We start from the raw sequence: 20,432 nt of genomic DNA, 5'->3' as shown, positions 1-20,432 counted from the left end.
CGGCTAACCCAGAAATAGTACCTTGGGTTAAGAACTTTGCTTCAGGATGAGAACAGAAATTGTGCTCTAGCGGTGCGGCAGCAGCGGGAGGCCCCATTAGCTAAAGTGGTGCTTCAGGTTGAGAACAGTTTCAAATTAAGTATGGACCTCTGGAACGAGTTAAGTACTTAACCTGAGGTACCACTGTATTCCTAAGCATATTTTCAGAAATCAAGGCACAGTTTTGACTTTTTGCAGCTCATTGCCCATCAATCAACTTCAGGTTATCTCTTCTTACGGTGAGGCTACCATTTAGGCAACTCAGACTGCATGGAAGGACAGTTTTCTGATCGTTCAGTCAGTGCAAGTACACCCTCTCCACTCTGTTCAGGGGGTTCTACCTACCCCCCAGAAAGGATTGGGGGATGTGTATAGGGGGAAGAGAGTGGAGAAACCACATCATGCTAGCTGGAGTCCTTGCTGTGGTTTCCACTAGCATGCTGGGTTAGCTGAATCCACCATGAATCACATTATGTATTTGGAAAACTACTGTTATTTAAGTATCCAATGAAACTCATGAGGGGGGAAAAGCTAGCCAGTCAAGTAGTACTGGCTAATTTCATCAAAAGGCAAACGAAAACACATCTTAAAGTACAAATTGGTCAAAAATTAAATCTATGTTATTTAATTTCATATTATAAAGCACTGCACTATAAAGCATAAGCCTTTATTATGATCACAATTTAACAAGGAAGAGATTAAGTCAGATGTTACAGGGCCCATATAATAATAAGCTAGTGAAAGCAATAAAATTATACTGCAGAGACAAGCTTAGAAAAGACAAATATAGACCAACACTGGCTAGTATTATAAGATGGAGGACAACCAAACCCTGGCCAATCTCTTCATATTTTCTGACACAGCTTTCTAAGAATATTTCCTCCGCATGGATCTATATTTTTAAATTATAACTCAGAGGCTTCTAAAGTAATCTACCTCTGATTCCTGGAAATATTATGGTTGCTGTAGGTAGAGACCTAATAAATATAAATACAAGCACAGAAACAGAAATCTTAAACCCTGCTGTTTATTCAACTATATGTAGCAATTGCTCACACATTTGCAGTAGCGCTTTCTACAGAGACACCTCCTCACCTACATTTGAAACTGACAACAGCACATTTCTATATTCCTGCAATTCTCCTGATTCAATGTTTCTTTGTAAAAAAAATGTAGCTTTTAAAATTATCTTAAAAGGAAAGTTGATTGCTTAATTGCCGGCAACAATATTATTTACGGAATCACAAAAAATCCATATGTCCCTTATAGCAATATTATGGTACAAAAACATCCAGCTGGAAGCTGGAAAACCATTCAATTCTATACATAATCTGAAAGAGAAGTCATGGTGGTAGTAATAGTAGTAGTAGTAGTTAATATTGTTGTTGTGTTGTCATAGTTGTTGTATTGTACCACACCTATCTGACTGGGTTGCCCAGCTACTTCTGGGCAGCTTCCAACACGCCAAAGGAACACACCAAAACATCAGACATTAAAAACAACAGGGCTGTCTTCAGATGTCTGCAAAAAGCCATATGATTGTTTATCTCTTTGACATTTGACAGGAGGGCATTCCACAAAGCACTCTGCCTGGTTCCCTGCAACAACACTTCTCAAAATGTGGGAACTGCCAGAAGGCCTTCAGAGCTGGATCTTGGTGTCCTGGATGAATGATGGGGGGCGGTACTGAATCAAAACAGGTATTTTTAACTAACCAACTGCTTTAGTCCAACACAGGCAAATATGTCCACCAAGTCATTTATGTAAATGTGATGATATAGAGACAGGGACACAGAGATTCTTGGAGGGCAGAAAGGATTGAGAACCTATAGGAAGTACTCACTTCATTATTATTATTTTGGTGTACACTAATAAGCAGTAGCTGAGCCCCAAATTTTAAATGAATGAAGCAACCATAATTAGAGGTATTTAAAATAAAATACTAAAATATAAAATAAAATATAAAAAAACTAAAAACTAACCATCTTCAGTAGATTTAATTGGAATAATATGTATTGTAATGCTGAATACTTTGGTCTTTGACAGAGTCAAAAAACTAGAAAAACCAACGTCATCCTTCAAAAAGGTTGGGAGGGAAAGGACTAATTAGAAATGTAAGACATTCTAGTGCTTTAAGGATATTTAAATTTTCCACATTATATGCCCATTTTCTGTGTGAAATGAAAAAGATTATTTGGTATTGTTTGGCTTAGTTAGCAGTAATAGTTAGCATTATTGAATTATATTAGATACTTCTGGGGTTGTGCCTCTGATGCTAATTATGGTATGTCCATAGTTAGAAAAAATCCCAGAATAATTTTAAACCATTACTTTCAAGTTGTGGTACTGCAAAAATAGTGCTGCATTGTTACCATGCTGATTTATTGTTGTGGCCCAAACTCACAAAACGATAGTTACAAAGAAATCTAATTGGAGTTATCTTTTCTATAAAACTATATTTTCAACTCTAACAGGAACTGAATTTGGTGAACACAGTTTGCTGGGTCTTTGCAACCTGAAATAATCTGCTACTTTAATAACCTTACAGTGGCATGTGAAACTGGCAATTATTCATTTTACCATGAACTACTGAGTGGGGAACATTATAATGAATCGCAAATTGAGTAACTCTGGTTCTCAGGAAAAACATTGCTTCTCATTTCAGATGGAGCACTCAGGGCTTCTACTGAACGTTACTTTTTTCTTCTTCCATTAGACTGATTTTAAAGGCCTTCTAATGAACTTAGAAGGTATTTTAAGCAGCAGATAACCAATGATGTGACTAAATACAGATTGTTCCATGTGCATCTCTGAATAGAGATTTTTTATATAAATATTATATGGTCATAGAGCAGATTGCACATCCTCAAGGTAGAATGTCAGTTGGGATTATTTTTTGGAGGTGGGCATGCTACATTGAATCTGCCTATGTTTATAGTTATTGGGAAATTGCAAAATGGTGCAGACATCACTGGGCTCTCTGTCCAAATTCTGGTTATGCTGAAAGCTCTCCCAAAATCCTGATACAATAGCTGCAAAAATCAAGTCCATTACCTTGAAATAGACCTGTTGGCATTAACCTGTTCCAATAGCCATTCAATGGAGCTCTTAACTAGCCAAAGAAAGTACTCTATAAGCAAATGAAAATCTCAAGTTGTACCACTCCTTCCCACCTATCTTCTCAGCATGCTGCAGTTGATTCAGGAAATCTTCAATCAAGCTTTGTTTCCAGTTATGTCTGGACCAGGAAACTATGGTTGTGGACTTGGAACAAGCTGGATTTTAAACCAATTCAAAAAATGGCTTAGGGTCTTGCCTTGTTCTGAACCAGAGTTTTCCAGTTTGGACATAAGCGGGAACTATTGCTAACCGAAGACTCTGTGGGTTCCTTTGGGAGTAAAGGCAGGATGACGATGACAATAATAATGGCAGCAATGCATTGAAAAGGGAGAAGGGAGTGGGTGGTATAAAGACGAAACAGGTGAGCACAAGGCCTGATGTTCAAGCTAGACATAGACTTCCTTACTAACTGCCACCACCGAAACAAGTGGTTACTTGGGGCTTATCCACACTTACGTTTCCTCTGCACATTCCAAGCATAGTCTGTATTTTCAGGCTCCATGTCTGAGTGTCTTGATGCTCTGCAGCTTTCTCCAGCTCAATCTCTTTACAGCTCTTCACAGCTTAATTGAAGCAAACAGCAATCCATGCAAAACCCCAAATAGCCATTTGCTCCAATTCAACTTTAAAGAGTGAGGTTTTGCAGGGAAAGATTTGGAGCAAAAACGGATATTGCTTGGACACGGAGCTTTAAAATGCAGGCTTGTGACTGTGAAGGGTGGGACAAAAGGTAAGTGTGGACAAGCCACCAATTACATTTTGTCTCCCAGACGGCAAGAAGTTTCTATTACTGCACCAAAGTCTACGAGTTGTGAGTGTGTGTGTGCCTTGCTCCTCCACGCTCACACAGATATATGCCTGAACCGCACATTTCTGCTTATTTCAAACAATATGATATAAGACACATTGCTTTTATGCAGAGAGAAGAATTTATGTGGTTGTATGACAGATACATGCCTGAAGTCATCTCATGACCCGATGGACTACACAGAAAGAGGATATATTCTACATATTTGGTGCAAATTTTGAAAAAAATAACAACAACATATCAAGGTTTGAAAATATTTCCACAATTTACAGAGATACAGGAATTTTACATTACATGTTTAGGTTTGATCTGAAGGATTCAAAGCTTAAAGCTGTGGAGTGTATCTTACAGCACTTATAATGATCCATACCTGAGCAATGGCTGCTTTGGATAAGAAGGCTGGTCACTGTTTTGGGCGGTCTGAGGCTTTTTCGTGACTTGCTTATAAATATTCCTTGCAGTCACTCCAATCCACAGCATTGTAGAGAGTGTAGAATAATGCAATACTATGCCAACCTACAATGAAACAGTGTCAGTTAAGAAGAATCAACAAATGGATACAAAAATAAGACATCATTCTGTTGCACATATATATATATACAAGCATACTGGAACATTTGCAAAGTGAAATGATTTTGTGGTAGATTTAATAACTTATTTGCTTTCCCCTGATTCATAATTGCCCATACCTAAGAAAATAAGTAAGGTTTTTTATCAAACAGAACACACAAAATGGGCAAAGTTTCATTAGGCGTTTTCTTATGGCGAAGGGCAAGTACAAGCTCAGCTTGGGACACTTTTTAAAAATTATATAATTATTAATTTATTGGAGGTTTCCCAGCTGAGCAGTCAGATAAAGTTTCAGAGGTCACATGCAACCCATGCTGATGGAACGTAATACTCTTCTTGTAAATGACATCTCTTTCTGCATATGCAACCCGCACAGGCCCTTTTCTTGCTGTGTTCTACCGCAGAGAAAATGAAAGGTTGGGTGGACACAGGAGATAACGCTCCCCCAGGACCCTGTGGATATACCCACGAGAGGGCTATCCCCCTTTGTGGAGGATAATAGATTTTACAACCACTCAGAAACATGACTGTGAAAACTACTCCCTTCACGGGCACAGTTCATGTTTGAATTTAAGCCTCTTGAATTAAACTTGAATTGATTCACTAAGCTTTGCTGGCAAGCGGATAATGGACCTGCTACTGTTTTGCTAATTATGCTGCATGTAATGCAAATTAAATGTATAGGGTCAATGAAAAAGCAAGCTCCTTCTGTAGTTTTATACTATTAACATTCAATTTAGCCTGCTGGAAAGATTGGAGTGGCACATCCTCAATCTTTCCCAGGCCTACACAGCAACAAATTACCAACCAGAACTGTTGGTCTGGTACATGGCCTTTGTTGCCCAAGAGTTCATTGACTCTTCTCCACTTCCACCAGGGTGAAAAAAAAATCAATGATATATATTTTTAGTCCTTAAAAACTAGATGTTGTTATTTAAATCATATTTTGGAATATTTCAGACCCATAAAATGCCTTTAAAATAATATTTTTTAAATTTCTTTATTTATTGATACTTATTCAGAGATATACAAAAATACATTCCCCTTGCAAAGTATCTTTTTATAATATACTAGTGTAAAAAAAAGGCAGAAAGGAGAAAAGACAACAGAAAGTGAGAGAAGAGAAAGAGTGAAAAAAGATTAGAGAAAGATAAAGCAGAATAAAAGGACTTCCAGCTCTCTGTCACACAGCTAAAGTCACACCTTAAGATCCAACCATTCTACCTTCTATAAACCAGTATTTTTTCAGTCTTCAAATCCAGATATTACAAGTTCATTTTCTCTTTCATGCAGAAAGTCCACAGGAAATTTCCAATCCTTAATAAATGCCAGTAATGATTGTACTATAATTAAGCCCTTTAACTTTGCAATCTCACCAAAATAATCTGAGTTAACATATCTGAATGAAAGAGTAGCACACAAGAGTCTACAACACTCATGACTCTGAGTTAAAGTCTGGTTTTCTATGTAAAAGAATGAACAGGAGGCACGGGACATGACTTTTGAATGTAAAACTGGCACAAAAATAAGGCTGGTCCAAAATGGTTCCCTCTCAAATTTTGCCACCACTTCTGCAGAGTCACTTTGGAGATTTTCAGACATGTGTGGTAGAACCAGAGGAAACTTGCCAGCCACTGAAAACCACATTTCTTCCTTTTTTTCACCCAGAGGGCCCATTTACCATGATGCTACATCATTGTGTAATATCATGGCAAGTTACCATTTGGGTTAAAAAGAAAAAGTTAATAAAAATAGTGGTTGGTAGCAACTGCCAGGCAAAGCAATTACAGGAGCAGGACTACTGCTGTGAAAATAAGGGTGAGATGGGAAACATTTTGGTGGATTAATTAAGTAATAGTAATTGTGGTAAATTTCTGTAGCAAGTATGTTGAAGACTGTAGGTGACTCAAAAAACACAACATAGTAAATTTGGCTATAAAGCCACACACTCAGTTACAGACGAACCTGCTGGTTGCAGGTTAGTGGCTCATCTGTGGCCGCCGGGACCACATAACACTGGTCCTGAAAGATCTGCATTGGCTCCCAGTACGTTTCTGAGCACAATTCAAAGTGTTGGTGCTGACCTTGAAAGCCCTAAATGGCCTCAGCCCAGTATACCTGAAAGGAGCGTCTCCACCCCCATCATTCAGCCCGGACGCTGAGCTCAAACTCCGAGGGCATTCTGGCACTGAAGTTACAGGGAATCAGACAGAGGGCCTTCTCGGTAGTGGCGCCCACCCTGTGGAACACCCTCCCTTCAGATGTGAAGGAAATAAGTAGCTATCTTATCTTTAAAAGACATCTGAAGGCAGCCCTGTTCAGGGAAGTTTTTAATATTTAATGCTGTACTGTTTTGAACACTTGATTGGGAGCCACCCAGAGTGCCTGGGGAAACTCAGCCAGATGGGTGGGGTATAAATAAATAATAATAATAATTATCATCATCATCATCATCTTGGGCCAGCATATTGTTCTCAGAGTGCCCAACCAGATGGAAAGCACACAAGCCCTGAGCACAGCAGCATTCTCATCTCCTGTGGCTTCCAGCAACTGTCATTCAGAAGCATACTGTCTCCAGTGGTACCCCACCTGGAGAAATGTGTCCAGTTCTGGGACCAAGGTCTAGGAATCTGTGCAGATGAGAGCGACCAAGATGATAAAGGGTCTGGAAACCAAGCCTTATGAGGCATGGTTGAGAGATATGGGTATGTTTATCCTGGATTTTTTTTTTAAAAAAGACTGAAATATGATAGTGACATGAGATCCATCTTCAAATATCTCAAACTTGTTTTCTGCTGCTCCAGAGGGTAGGCCCCAAACCAATGGATTCAAATTACAAGAAAGGAGTTTCCCACTAAACATCAGGAAGAACTTTTTGGTAGAGCTGTTTGGCAGGGGAATGGACTCCATTAGAAGGTGGTAGACTCTCCTTCATGGAGGTTTTCAAACAGAGGTTGGATGGCCACCTCTCAGGGAGTCTTTAGCTGTGATTCTGGCATTGCAGGGGGTTGGACTAGATGTCCCCTGGAGTACCTTCCAAGTATACAGTTCTATTAGTCTAACAATGGAGGTAGCACATCAGTAACCAATCCCTCTATTATACAAATCTATAGATTAAAAAAAAGCTTCCCCACCCAAAATAGCAAACAGCATTAAACATTGTCAGTAGGAGGAAGTGCAGAACCCTAAAAGCTGCCAATGTTAAAAATAATAAAACAGCTAAAATCCACCAGAAAAACATTGGAGGGGAGGAATGTCTTCACCTGATGAATTCCCCCCTTAAATTTATTTAAATTTCAACAGATGTGAATTTGGGGGGGGGTGTTCTTAACTTGACAATTGCTCCTGTAAGCAGATATAAATTATATTGTACAAAAGGCAATGTAAGCAGCACGATCAGATATTTTGGAATATGCTGCTGGGTAGTAAAAAGGGTCTATGTAGCTGGCAAATGGATACACTTTAATTGCAAATGTATGAATTATAAAGCCAGAAACTTGATTTGAGCCACTGATTTAAACTGGCACATTTCCTCGGTGAATTAAATTGCCTTGTTTTAAATCCTACTATCTCTGACTCCCACTTGTTCAGAGTCTGGTGAAGGAGGGGAAAGCACGAGATAAGCCAGTAAGGTTTTATGAAGAAATGGCAGGCAGAGCACTGATCAGAAGAAAAAGCTTCCAACAAGTAACAAAGACAAAAAGAGAGCAGCTGAGCAGCAGGGGAGCTGTCCAGGAGGCAGCTAAAACTAGGAACAAGCCTAGTTGTAACAGTCACTTCCAGGAAGCAGCTGGAGGATTAATGCACACAACCTAGCTGGCCTACCTTTATGTCCTAAATTCTGATTTTTAGAGTGATATGGTTCAAAAACACATGTAACTTTGAAAAGTATTGAGGAAGACCTCAAGAACACAAATCTATAATATGGACTTGTTAGCGTTCTGTTAAGTTTTCTCCTTTTGGGAGGGAAGGGATGCAAGGCAGATATTTTGTTAGAGATCAGCACAAAGTTCATACACTGGGTCAGCGTATTCATAGTAGCCCCGTTCCCTCCCCATGGCAAAACACAGGGAATTTCCATGGTGGTGAATGAAACGGAAACAAATGAAAGAGAATAATACTGTACTGTCAGCTGGTATATGTTCCTAACTTGTTGCTAATGCTGCCTAGAGTTATTTGATGTACAGCTTGCAGCAAGAAGAGAATCACGATGGCAGGGAAAGCTCTATGATGGGTCTAGTCAGTGATGCTCTTTTGAAAGAGGGAAGCTGACATTGGTTAGGACAAATACTTCATTCCCTGCCATAGGGTGACCATTGGAATAAGGGTAGGAAGAACCTGGCCCTCCACATCTCCCATCATCCTTGATCATTCGGTGGTGCTGACTGGGTCTGGTGAAAGTTCTGGAGGCCCAGAGGCCCCCCAGCCCTCCATAAGACCATTCATGGATCCTATAAAAGTGCCATAACAAAACAAATGTTTGTTACTGCCTATATTGAATAGGCCTTCCATTAAGAATACGGTCCTCAGGAAAATCCCCTTAATTTTGAAGACTACAAGGAAGACTAGACATTTAGAATTACTGGTGATGGCCACTAGCTTAGAAAGCTTTTAAAAAAAGAAATAGAATAAACACAGAGATTAAATTGCCATGATAGCTAAACAGGGCTTCCAGGTTCAGAGACAGATTGCGGGGGACAAACAACGAGGAAGAGTTATTATTGCTTTTCTGCCTTATGGCTTCCAAAAAGTATATAGCTTCTGTGGAAAGCAGAACTCTAGACAAGATAGGTGGACAGATCCAGCAATGCTCCTATGTTCATTCTACCTATTAAAGCATGCAAACATATGGCTATTGTCTGCTTTCAAGTTTAACAAACAAATGAACAAGTTTCTCCTACCCAACCTCTCATCTCCAAGGATACCTCAAGACTGCTCACAGATATGATCCAAATTTAATTTGAAACTTACAATACATACCATTGAAACAGCATTACTGAAACCTAACCCATAAAATATGACTTTAATCACACGTCTCCAAAGGCCAATATAGTATCAATTCTAACTTCTTCTTTTTAAGGACAAGCTGTTTGCTGATGTCTAGCACTGCAACACATCAAGCTCTTTTGAAATAAGAAAAAAAAGCCTATGGGGTAGACAGTGTGTCTAGCTGTCAGAGTTGGGTAGAAATTAGTTTAACCAGCAGATTGCCTACAGTGTCTGTACTGTACTACTTGCAAAAACAAGCCAAAGCTTATAGATATGGAGCTTGATGCTTGAGTCAACCTCACTATTCAGCTATCATGGATAGTGAGTGTATATGCTAAGTTTGCCCTTGTGCTTCTTCCTGCCTCTCCCACTGTTGCCTTTTCCCAATCTGTATGGCATGTAAGGAAACCGTATACCGCCAGGTACTTTCAGTTTTTCACTTGCTGCAATATGAAGTGGTGGTCAGATATTTTGCTTGTTCTGCATTAGTGCACAGTTCTGCTGTTAGTTTTATGCAATTGCACAATTCTCATGGGACTTTAATCGTACGAAACAATCTGTAGAGAAGAATTTTCCACAAGGGTGGCAGATAAACTACTGCAAGAACAAAAAAATAAAATAATCTGCCAGTGGCCTGTTCAGAATGAGGTGATTCATTGCTACAGTTCTGTTCTGTTTGGGAGCGATTTGAAAAACAGAAGATGGTTAAGCCCCAGTGCAGAGCAAACCATTGCAAATTAAAACCGCGATTCAGCAGAGATAAAAGTGTCAGGCAGACAAGCCCTATGGCATGTGCTGCCTCAGACCATTCACCCGTCTAGCTTGGTATTGTCTTCAGTGACAGCTGCTTTCTGGAGTTTCAGAAAGAAGTCTTTCCTAGCCATGCCTGGTGATAACTTGGGATCAGACCTGGGAACGTCTGAATGCAAAGCAGTGGCTGTACCACTGTGCTACAGCCCTTCCCAATATATTTCCCTATGTGAAGTCTTGTTGCTTAATAAATCATCACAGAAAGCTAGTGGATGTAATATGAGTAATCAAGTGGTAGAGCTTTTCCAATAGCATACCGCTTTGGGCTATAGGTGAAGGGATTCCACAACATGGTCCTCCATGAAAAATAAGCTCCTTGCATATAGGAAACCTGCATGTGATGACAAGGATCTAGTTCCTCCTTAACAGTTTGCTTTTGAAGAGTGAGGATGGGAGCATAGGACTTAATTTGATCCAGGACTCAGGGCTTATCCACACTTAGATTTCCCCCCACTCTTTCCAGGCATAGGTCCATGCTTAAAAACCCCGTGTCCAGGCATGTCCAAAATCTGCTCTTTAGTGCTCAGTCGGAGCAAATGTCAATTGAGGTTTTCCATGGATTAACACAGACATGAAGCCTTAAAGCAAGGACTCTGCCTGGAAAGAGTGGAGGGAAGTTAAGTGTGGATAAAAGTGCTCAGTCCTGAAAGGAGACTGGCGCTTCCAAATTCAGTAGCCGTAGTAAGTCCAAAAGGACTTAACCCCCTGAATGGAAACTGTAGTTTTCAATCCAGTAATAGCACCAGCTCCAGAAAACATAAAGGGTTAAGATGGACAGGCATACCTATGAGTAGCTGAGGAATACAGGACTTATTTCAGTTCGGTCAGATTTTATACCTCCAAATCTATTCGCAATTCCAGAGAACATCTTTTATTTACTTATTTATTAACTTACTAGTAACTTCTCACGCTAAAGTGAAGGGAAGAGAAGAGAAGAGAAGAGAAGAGAAGAGGAGGGAAAGAATGTATCTGATAATACACCAATCTAACATAACACTTATGGAAAAACAAACAACACACCTGCCCTATATCATTAACTATAATTAATAAACAAAGAATGCATGCACACACTAATTAGCAGATAAACAATTGTTTTCCCCCTTTAGCCTCCCCACCGAAGCCAAAAGTCTGGTCTAAAGCCAGCTGTTTCAAATCCATGCTGGGTGGGTCTTGCATCCGTCTCCAGGGATGTTCAGGCATCTCTCTTCTCCCTTCAGGACTGAGCAGTAGCAAGGCAAAGCAGGAAGATGATAGCAAAAGTTTTGCCTGCTTTGCAGCTGGTCTTGCTACTGCTGCCCTCCTGCTGGTAAAGGTGGAGTTGCAGCACAGAAGGATTCCTGCCTGGGAATTTATCTTTCCACCTTGTGTCAAGGCCAGCAGAGGCGTCAATGTTTCTGAGCACGTGTAGGTTGCCTTTCCTTGAGTACAGTGGTACCTCAGTTTACAAACAGCCCTGTTAACAAACTATTTGGTTTACGAACTCCGCAAAACCTGGAAGTAGTGTCCCAGTTTGCAAACTTCACCTCGGTCTACGACCGGAAGCCAAACAGTGGAAGGGCACCGGTGGCGGGAGGCCTCATTAGGGAAAGTACGCCTCAGTTTAAGAACAGATTTGGTTTAAGAACGGACTTCAGGAACAGATTAAGTTAGTAAACCAAGGTACCACTGTACTGAATGGGTTCAAGTAAGAATAGCTATCTGAACTTTACGAACGGGGGGGGGGGGGGGGAAAGATTTATAATCCAGGTTTAAAGTGCATGGCTGCTTTAACACTGATGTGATACTTGCAGGAAGTCTCAGTGGGTTGAGCTGTTGTATGAATAATGTGTGAGAGAGAAAAAGTAAGTTCCCTTTTAATAGGTCATGGCAGGAAGATCTGTGTGGGCCTGGAGTGCTGAAGTGTCTGAAATCTGAACATAGCACACGTACCAACATGTGATAAGTGAGCACAATACACACCCTAGTAAAGTCAACAGCAAATCTCCCATTGCTTCTAACACCATGTGTTTTAAAAGAAAGTTATGAGAAGCAGCATTATTTGTGCATGCCTTTAAAATCTGTTCGCCATCTTCAGAGACAGCTTAAGGACTATGTGATGTGGCAGTTGCTATGGTAATGACTGGTTTCATTATTGATTACCCAAATAAAAACTTGTGTAAACCTACATAACATGCTGGCATGTAATGCTCCCTTGGGGAACCTTAAGTTGTACTTCTTTTCCTTAGTCAATTTTTTTCCTCCTTCTCTCTTTCCCTTTCCCTCTCTGCATTTCTATTTCAGGGTTTTCTTTGGCTATGAAAAATCTGTGTGAACACAATGGTAGTGAAGCATCACAAGGACCTTTCATCTTTCCCCCAGCTATTGCTGTACTTCCTGGCATTTTTTATTTTCTCAATACTAAGTTGCTATTGCAGGGTAGATGAAGTTTCATCTACAGCAAGCACTTCCATTCCAGTTGCAGGTGCAGTATGGCGGCATGAATGTCGCAGGCAGCTATTGGCCAGTGCCCATACTGTTTCTACTGTTCTGTGGCACACTCTCTCTGTCCATGCCTGTATCACTTTCTTAAAGTTTCTTAAAAACTTATTTTTATATACCCAGAATATGAAGAGTATATGCCCAGGGTATATGTCCAGGATATGAAGAGAGCTTCCCAAAGTACTACTTGAGAAGGAGTATTTATCTTGCCTTTTTAAATTGAATACAAGACAAAAATGATGAACGCCACCAAATATAGCCTCTGTTGTAAAACTCTGCCCTGCTATTTTGCCAGCTTAAAATAATAATAATAATATTGTGCCATGTGTTCTTCTTGCTATTTTTTTTTAAGTGGGTATATGAAGCTATGTTAGTCATGTGACTGCACATTCAAAACTCAAGGATCAGATTTTGCACATCTCCCATCATAGTTGCAACTGCCTGAAAATCTGTGTCTGTTGTGACTGGGTGCAAAAATCTCATCTGTGCTCAGTTCAGCATGAACAGTCAGAGCAGTCACATAAGCAGCTTAGCCTGTGGCAGAGCCGTTTAAAGTCAGCATAGGCTTTTGAAAAAAGGAAAGGAAAGGAAAAGTGACTGTCACAGAACCATATGTTTGCCAAGGAGCAAAACCTGGCCATGATTCTTTTTGAATCTGGTTCCTTGACAACCCCCCCCCCCCAAATTTGGGGAAAAATCAATTTTTCATTAGCATATTAATGCAGTTACTTGCAATCTGTAAGGTAAACCACCAGACTCTGATTTGAAAGGCTTTCGTGCCCTTGTAACTGCCTAGTTGTAGCTGCCTAAAAACTACCCTGCTATCCCTCCTTGCAAAACCACAGATAAAGAGAACGGCGATTAGATTTGCCCCTAATTAACAGACACCATTGTATGTATTAATAGATATATATCTCTGAATAGTGAAAAGAAATATGTCAGATAATAACATTCAACGTTTCTCCAATATCAAGGCTTTGCATTTTCTACATTAGTAGATAAGCCTGTGATATTTTAGCACACTATCTTACAATGACAGGAGACTTGCCATATATGTCTCAGTTTAAGGTCACAGCAAGCAAATGCCAATGGTTAAGGGAACTGTAGAACACTAATTTGCATGTTTATAAGTGGGAAGAGAAATCCTGTGTTGACTATGGCTCATCATAGGCCAATGTACCAGATTATTTATCTTGGGTTGTATTAAACTAAATTCTACTCAAAGTAGACCCAGTAAAATAAATGAACTTAAGGCAGTCATGCTATTTTATTTCAATGGGTCTATTCTGAGTAAGGCTAGCATTGGCTACAACCCCTATTATTTATTTGTTCAATTTATTAGTTGTCTTTTATCGGTCATTATCCCATTATTAAAACAACACATTGAATAAAACCACTTAAACATTAAATCAGCACATAAAAAACCTAATCTTATACAGCTGAACCACAGCAATACATCTGCTCATGAACCACATCAAAGGTGACCATCATGATTGTAACAACTGCTGTGGAATCTCCCTGCTGAGTACTGTGAGGAAAGCCTTTGACCATGTAGTTCTCAACAGATTACTCACTGACAGGGTCTACCCTGAGTCACAACATGGTTTCAGAGCTCAGAGCTTGGAGGTCAACAGTCTCACTGCAGCAGAGACACCCCTTGTACATTGGCTTCATAGACCTGATGAAGGCCTTTGACCCTGTCATCAGAAAACGACTCCTTATACTGCTCAACAAGAAAGGATGCCCATCTAAGCTCCACAAGATGATTGTGTCCATCCATGAGAACATGCATGGCACTGTCCAGTATGATGATTCATCCTCAGAAGCTTTCCTTTTAAAGAGCAGCGTGAAACAGGGCTGTGTTCTTGCTCCAACTCTTCTTCTCCCTGTTGGTCTCCTATGCCTTCAGCTCAACGGAAGCCAGTGTGTATTTCCATTCAAGGTGTGACCGGGGGGAGGGGTGTCTGTTCAACCTGACACATCTCTACACCAAGACAAAGGTGTGGCAGGTTCTTATCCAAGATATGTTGTCTACAGATGATGCAGCCCTTGACAGCACACTCTGAGGAAGCTCTACAGAGACTCATCAACCGTCTTGTCCAAGACTGCAAGAAGTGCAGCCTGATGAAGCCCAACATCCTGGTTCAGCACGTCACCAGCAATCCACACATCAGCACTGGTGACCACATGGTTGAGGTGGTAGAGCATTTTGACTACCTGGGCTCCATCATAACCAGCAACCTTTCCATCAACACTGAGTTGGACAAGCATCTTGGCAAGGCAGCTATGGCAATGGCTCACTTTTCCAAAAGGGTTCGGGAGAATGGGATGCTAATGACCAATATCAAGATGAAGGTCCATCAGGCTTGTGTGTTGAGTATGCTGCTTTATGGAAGTGAGTCATGGATGATTTACACCTGCCAGGAGCAACACCTCAATGCCTTCCAAATGTATAATCAGGATGATTTGGGGCATCACATGGCAGGACAGAGTCTCAAACAAAGATGTGCTCTTGCAAGCCCACATTCCCAACATGCTAACACTTCTGTCTTAACCCAGTCATGTCCACAGAATGGAAGGTGGCAAGATCCCCAAGGACAAGGTATTGGGAGCTGCCGTCAAGCACCAGGCCTGTTGACAGACCAACTCTGCATTACAAAGATGTCTGCAAACGTGACATGAAGGCTGGCAACGTTAAGCCCAACGTATGGGAATCCCTTTCAGACAACTGCAGTGCCTGGAGACAGACAGGCAGGTCATGTAGTAACAGCAGTAACCAGGGGAGGAATGACTGCTGGGAGGAGTGCAGAAAGAATAAATGCCATGGTGCATTTGCAGCAGCAAAACTAGAAACCTTCATCTGTTTCACCTGCAGTAAAAGATGTCTCTCCCTTCTTGGTTTCTACAGCCACAGCAGGCACTGAAACTCTCCAATGGTTTGACTTTACCACTGCTCCATTGTCTCCTGAGACAGGCAGATGCCAGCAACCACTTTCTTCACTTCCCTACTGCACACAGATATATCTCAGCACATATATGCACTGAAAAACACATTTATATAACACACCATATATTCTATAGTAACATTTTAATTGGGGTGGGAAATCTGTATCAGTCCAAAGCCTGCGCTCCCTTTTAAGCTTAAAAAAGTTGTCTTCAGAATTAATGTACACATAACATTGTGTGTTAGCATTATAGTTATATAGACTTGTATCCTAGATAAATGAGAGCTCATTCACACTCTCACTATCAGTGGGCTAGATCTGAAGACAACTGCCTATTTGACAAAAGGACACACATTTCAGAAATTAAGAGGGGGCAACCTGAAACCGTTATATAGTACTGGGATATGGCATTATTAAATATTTCTACTGAAGGACATTCTGCAGCAAAGCAAGAAATGTTTGCTGGGGAAGATTCCAGATAAACAATCACATTACTAAGTGGTCATGGCAACCGCCCTAGACATGCCCTGGTTGATAAAGAATGACGTTCAGGCCCAATTCGAGACCCATCTCTGTCGCCAGCGTCTGATATGCACAAGGCAAGACTGAGTGATATGTACCTTTCCAAACACCTCAGAAAGTCCCTTATCACACCTCTGATCATCTTAGTGAGGCTGTCATCCAAAACATAAACTATAGTATATAGACGTCCAAGTTACAAATAAAGCCCTGCCCATATCTTCAACCACATTATTTTCAATGTAAACAGCCCTGCTGGATTAGACCAGAGGTCCATTTAGTTCACAATCCTGTTTCTCATGGTTGACAGCCAGATGCTTCCAAAAATCCCACAGTCAGGGTGTGGTGGCAATGACACTCTCTCAGCAAGTGGTATTTGGAGGGGGACACAGAACCATAATGGCCATTAGCTGTTGACAAGACCAAACTTTTATGAGTTTGTAATCCCCTTTAAAGCCATCTAAGCTACTGTCCACCACCTCTTGCGGCAGTGCATTCCATCCATTTCATTATACACCAGCTGAACAAACTACAAAGCACTCCTAACTTCCCCACCCCTGCCCACAGCAGTCCTTACTGGCTCCACCGCACAAAGTACCAAGGCAAAAGGTGCGGAGGTCGGCAAATTGCTGCACCAGCCTGGAGCTGCCACAGTGACCTGGCCCGACGGCATCACCTGAGGCTCAGTTGCAGAAGGAGTCTGCATTACTCTGTTAGCTTCTTTTGCCTGTACTGAATCTACTTTTCATTTTCACCGAGAGAGGGATAAAAATTTGCCTCTATCTTATTTTGCTGTATCATGCATGACTTTATAAATCAGTTATTGTGTCCTGTTTCCTTGGTGTGGGTGGGTGGGTGTGGGTGGGTGGGTGTATATACACGCACCCCCCCTTAAATTCCCACCAAAGCTTTAGTCTTTCCTCACAGGGAGATGCTTCAGCTCCCTGCTCTGCACCTGAAGCTGGGCAGTCAGAATTGTACAATGTACTTCAAATGTCCCCAGACCATATCTAGTACATTACTAAGCAATCTCTTCCTAGGGATCCCTAGCCAGGGCTTTGCCTTTTCCACAGCTGTTGGAGAGATGCTCCCTCTGGGTTCATGACGCAATGTGTGTCCCAGCTTTCTTTTCTAATTGCTTCCTGCTTCTTCCACGGCCATAGTCCTCCCACAGATAGCCACAAAGCACTTGCAATTTTTGCATAGTACATTTCTTTACCACCACACTCTTGCCTGGCAGGAGCAAAATGAATCAGTGAGTAGGGAACACTGAATTCAGTGTTATTTAGGTCGGGTACACACCACGTACATTTAAAGCGCACACACACACCGATCATAGAAACTACAGTTTGTCAAGTGCTGGGAATTATAGCTTTGTGAGGGGTAAACCATTTCTGTGTGTGTGTGTACTTTAAGTGTATAATGTGTACACAGCCTTGCTCTTGGGATTTTAATGTTCTCCTAGAGCTTCGGGTTGCAATTTAAGAGACTGAGCTGCAATACAGGAAGCCTCCGATGTTAACTTTCATCTCTGCCAGGAAGCCACTAGGTAACTTTACAAGTTACACACTCTTGCATCCAACCTGAAAAACCACCTGCAACATGGGCCTGATAATATTAACCTTATGCAAAGGGTTACTGAGAACTTTATTGATAATCCTATGCATGCCCCACCCTCCATTGGGGCCTACTCCCTAGTAAATGCATTTATCTATTTTATTAATATTAATGGTATACTTATTTTAAGGGGGGGAAGAATCTTCTCCAAGTGGTTTGCAAGCCACATATCGAACAAGCAATGAAATACAACCATAAAAACCACAAAAATCCCCCCCCAAAATTCCAGAAATTCCAAATAAACCATTGAAAGCCAAGAGGATAAAGGCTAATTCCACACAAGATAACATCAGGTCAAGTTGGTTGCTAAAGGCAGCGGTAAAGAGGGAGGTCTTTGAGGCCTGCTTAAAGCCTGCAAGGGATGCGCTCATCCGAAGTCCCGTGAAACTGCATTCAACAATTGCAGTGCCACCACTGAGGAGACCCTGTTCTTAAGCCGTACAAGCTGAAAGATATTCATAACAATATGACCAGACCATTGAGTACCTTAGTCCCATCGCTCTCTGACTCTATATCAAAGTTGGTACAGGAGTGACCTCATCTGCAAAATGTACAGCTCAAGGCTTCCTCAGATTGAGCCACTGAGTGTTCTAGGCAGTAGAGGCTAGTGTCCATTGGGTGGAAAGCAAGGAGACTAGCAGTAGGTGAAGGCAGAGATTGTAATAGCCACAGCTACCCCATGACTGGTTGTAAGTAAGAAGGCAGGCGGGCTGTGGTATACTTCCCAATTCTCCATAATGGACCAGTCTCCAATAACTCTAGGGTCTCTTTCTGTGGGTCAGTACCTAGGAGACCTTTAACAGTCCATGGATGGCTTAGGAGACCCTTTCTACCCTAAAGCTCTATATAATTGAGAGTGGGGGAGGTAACAAGAGACAGGATGAAACTCACTCTGAAACCCAGCAGCAAACTCCAGCTTCTGCACTTTCACTTAATTCAAGGCACAGTCTATTTTTAAAACAAGATGCCCCAAAGTGTACTTAATAATAAACACACATTCAAGTGCTGATGACATAATTTAAAAAGCTTAGAAATACTCAACAAAGAAAGCGGCTCTTAAAACTTGATCTCAAAGAGATCTACAAATAATAAACAACTCTCAGTATATTTCTAAAGCAAAAGGGGGGGAGGAGGAGAATCACTTGTAAATAAAAACAATGCAGAAAGAAAGACTTGAGAGAGAGAATCCTAAACATTTTTGTAAGTCCCACTGAAAATAGTATGCTTTACTTTCAAGTAAACATGGTTAGGAATGAGCTGTTCAACAGTTCCCCATGCCTAGAAAGACAGATAAGATCTCCTGGCTGCCCAGTGGCCCTTTAGTACTAAGAAAAATCTTTACATTTTCCAAACAAACAGCAGTTGAAGATCAATGCATCCATCCATCCATACACATGAAGAACACTTTAGGTCATCAATATGTGCAATTCAGTTTTTGTTCCATTATAAAATAAATGCTAATTATAATGCATGCACTCACCGCTTGACAGATAATTGGGTATTTTACACGATTTATTCCACCAGCAAAAACAGCAAAAGTGAGAGCAGAATGGAAACAGAAGTTGAGAAGCATGTGCCAGCCTTTCCTGCTGATTCGAATTGTGCTGTTTGAAGTTAACAAAAACAAAGTCATATAACTGTTGTGAAAAGCAACACATAAATCATAACAACACATTGAATGTACAGCCCTGAATTCCAACCCAGGAGTCCTTCGGGTGACCAGAGGAGCTTGGGGTTGTTTCAGAAACTGTTGAGCCAGAATTGTTATTTTGCACCAACAAGCCTTGCTGTCATAGAGGAAGCATTACAGAATTGCAGTGTTTGAACCCCTTTCTTGGGTCACTTTCTCTGCGTTATTTCACTGAGTTCTTAACACCACTGCCCTTTCAATACATGTCAGCAGCCATGCTATTACCTAACTCCATGATCCAGTTATCCTGCAATGACTCAGATGCAAGGGAAATTGTTTGTTTAACCAGGGGCTACAGGGGCAGGCGGGCAGTCTCTCTCTCTATCTCTTTGTTTTCTTATTTTAGCGTTCAATTAGCCCTTTGAATGTGTAAACAAAACAGAGCCCAAAGCAACTTTGAATGAGGTTGTTATGCAAAGAAGCTTTCAGAAAGATGTACTACCTACAGAACAAGGATTGTGGCTTTTGCATTAGGCTTAATTAACAACAAAGTCAACATTTATTTGGCTGTTGCCTTTCTGTCCCACTTTCCCTCCAAGGAGCTCTGGGCAGTGGGGTTCTCAAGCAATCTGTTACCAAAGCTGGCTCTTGTGGCCGTTCAGCTTCAGAACTGGAACAGGCAATGCATCTCTACGGCATTCTCTGAACTAAGCCATGTGCTATAGGAAACAAATGAGCTCTCAAGCCAAGTACTCATGTCTACTCCAGTGGCATGCAATTCCTTCTCACATAACCCTAGAATCTGGGATGACCCAATGGAAGGTTCAGGACAGACAAAAGGAAGTGCTTTTTCATGCAGCACATGATTGAATTAGGGAATTCAACTCTGATGGCTTTAAAAGATGGT

The 20,432-nt window shown here is 41.1% G+C and overlaps 1 protein-coding gene across 2 annotated transcripts in view; it reads right to left on the bottom strand.

The window, feature by feature from the left end:
• ADGRA1 (adhesion G protein-coupled receptor A1) overlaps positions 1 to 20,432 on the bottom strand; it is a 302,973-nt gene that overhangs the window by 35,320 nt on the left and 247,221 nt on the right. For both annotated transcript variants that reach the window (XM_081912622.1, XM_081912623.1), the window contains 2 exons: positions 19,376 to 19,499; positions 4,338 to 4,483 (listed from right to left, as the gene is read on the bottom strand). In XM_081912622.1, coding sequence (XP_081768748.1) covers positions 4,338 to 4,483; positions 19,376 to 19,499 — 270 coding nt within the window. The remainder of the gene's footprint in view (positions 1 to 4,337; positions 4,484 to 19,375; positions 19,500 to 20,432) is intronic.

Source organism: Podarcis melisellensis, assembly GCF_964234715.1.
Source record: "Podarcis melisellensis genome assembly, chromosome: 5".
Classification (NCBI taxonomy): Eukaryota; Metazoa; Chordata; class Lepidosauria; order Squamata; family Lacertidae; genus Podarcis; species Podarcis melisellensis.
The sequence above is the reverse complement of the archived record's forward strand: the minus strand, read 5'-3'. Positions and strand labels throughout refer to the sequence as shown.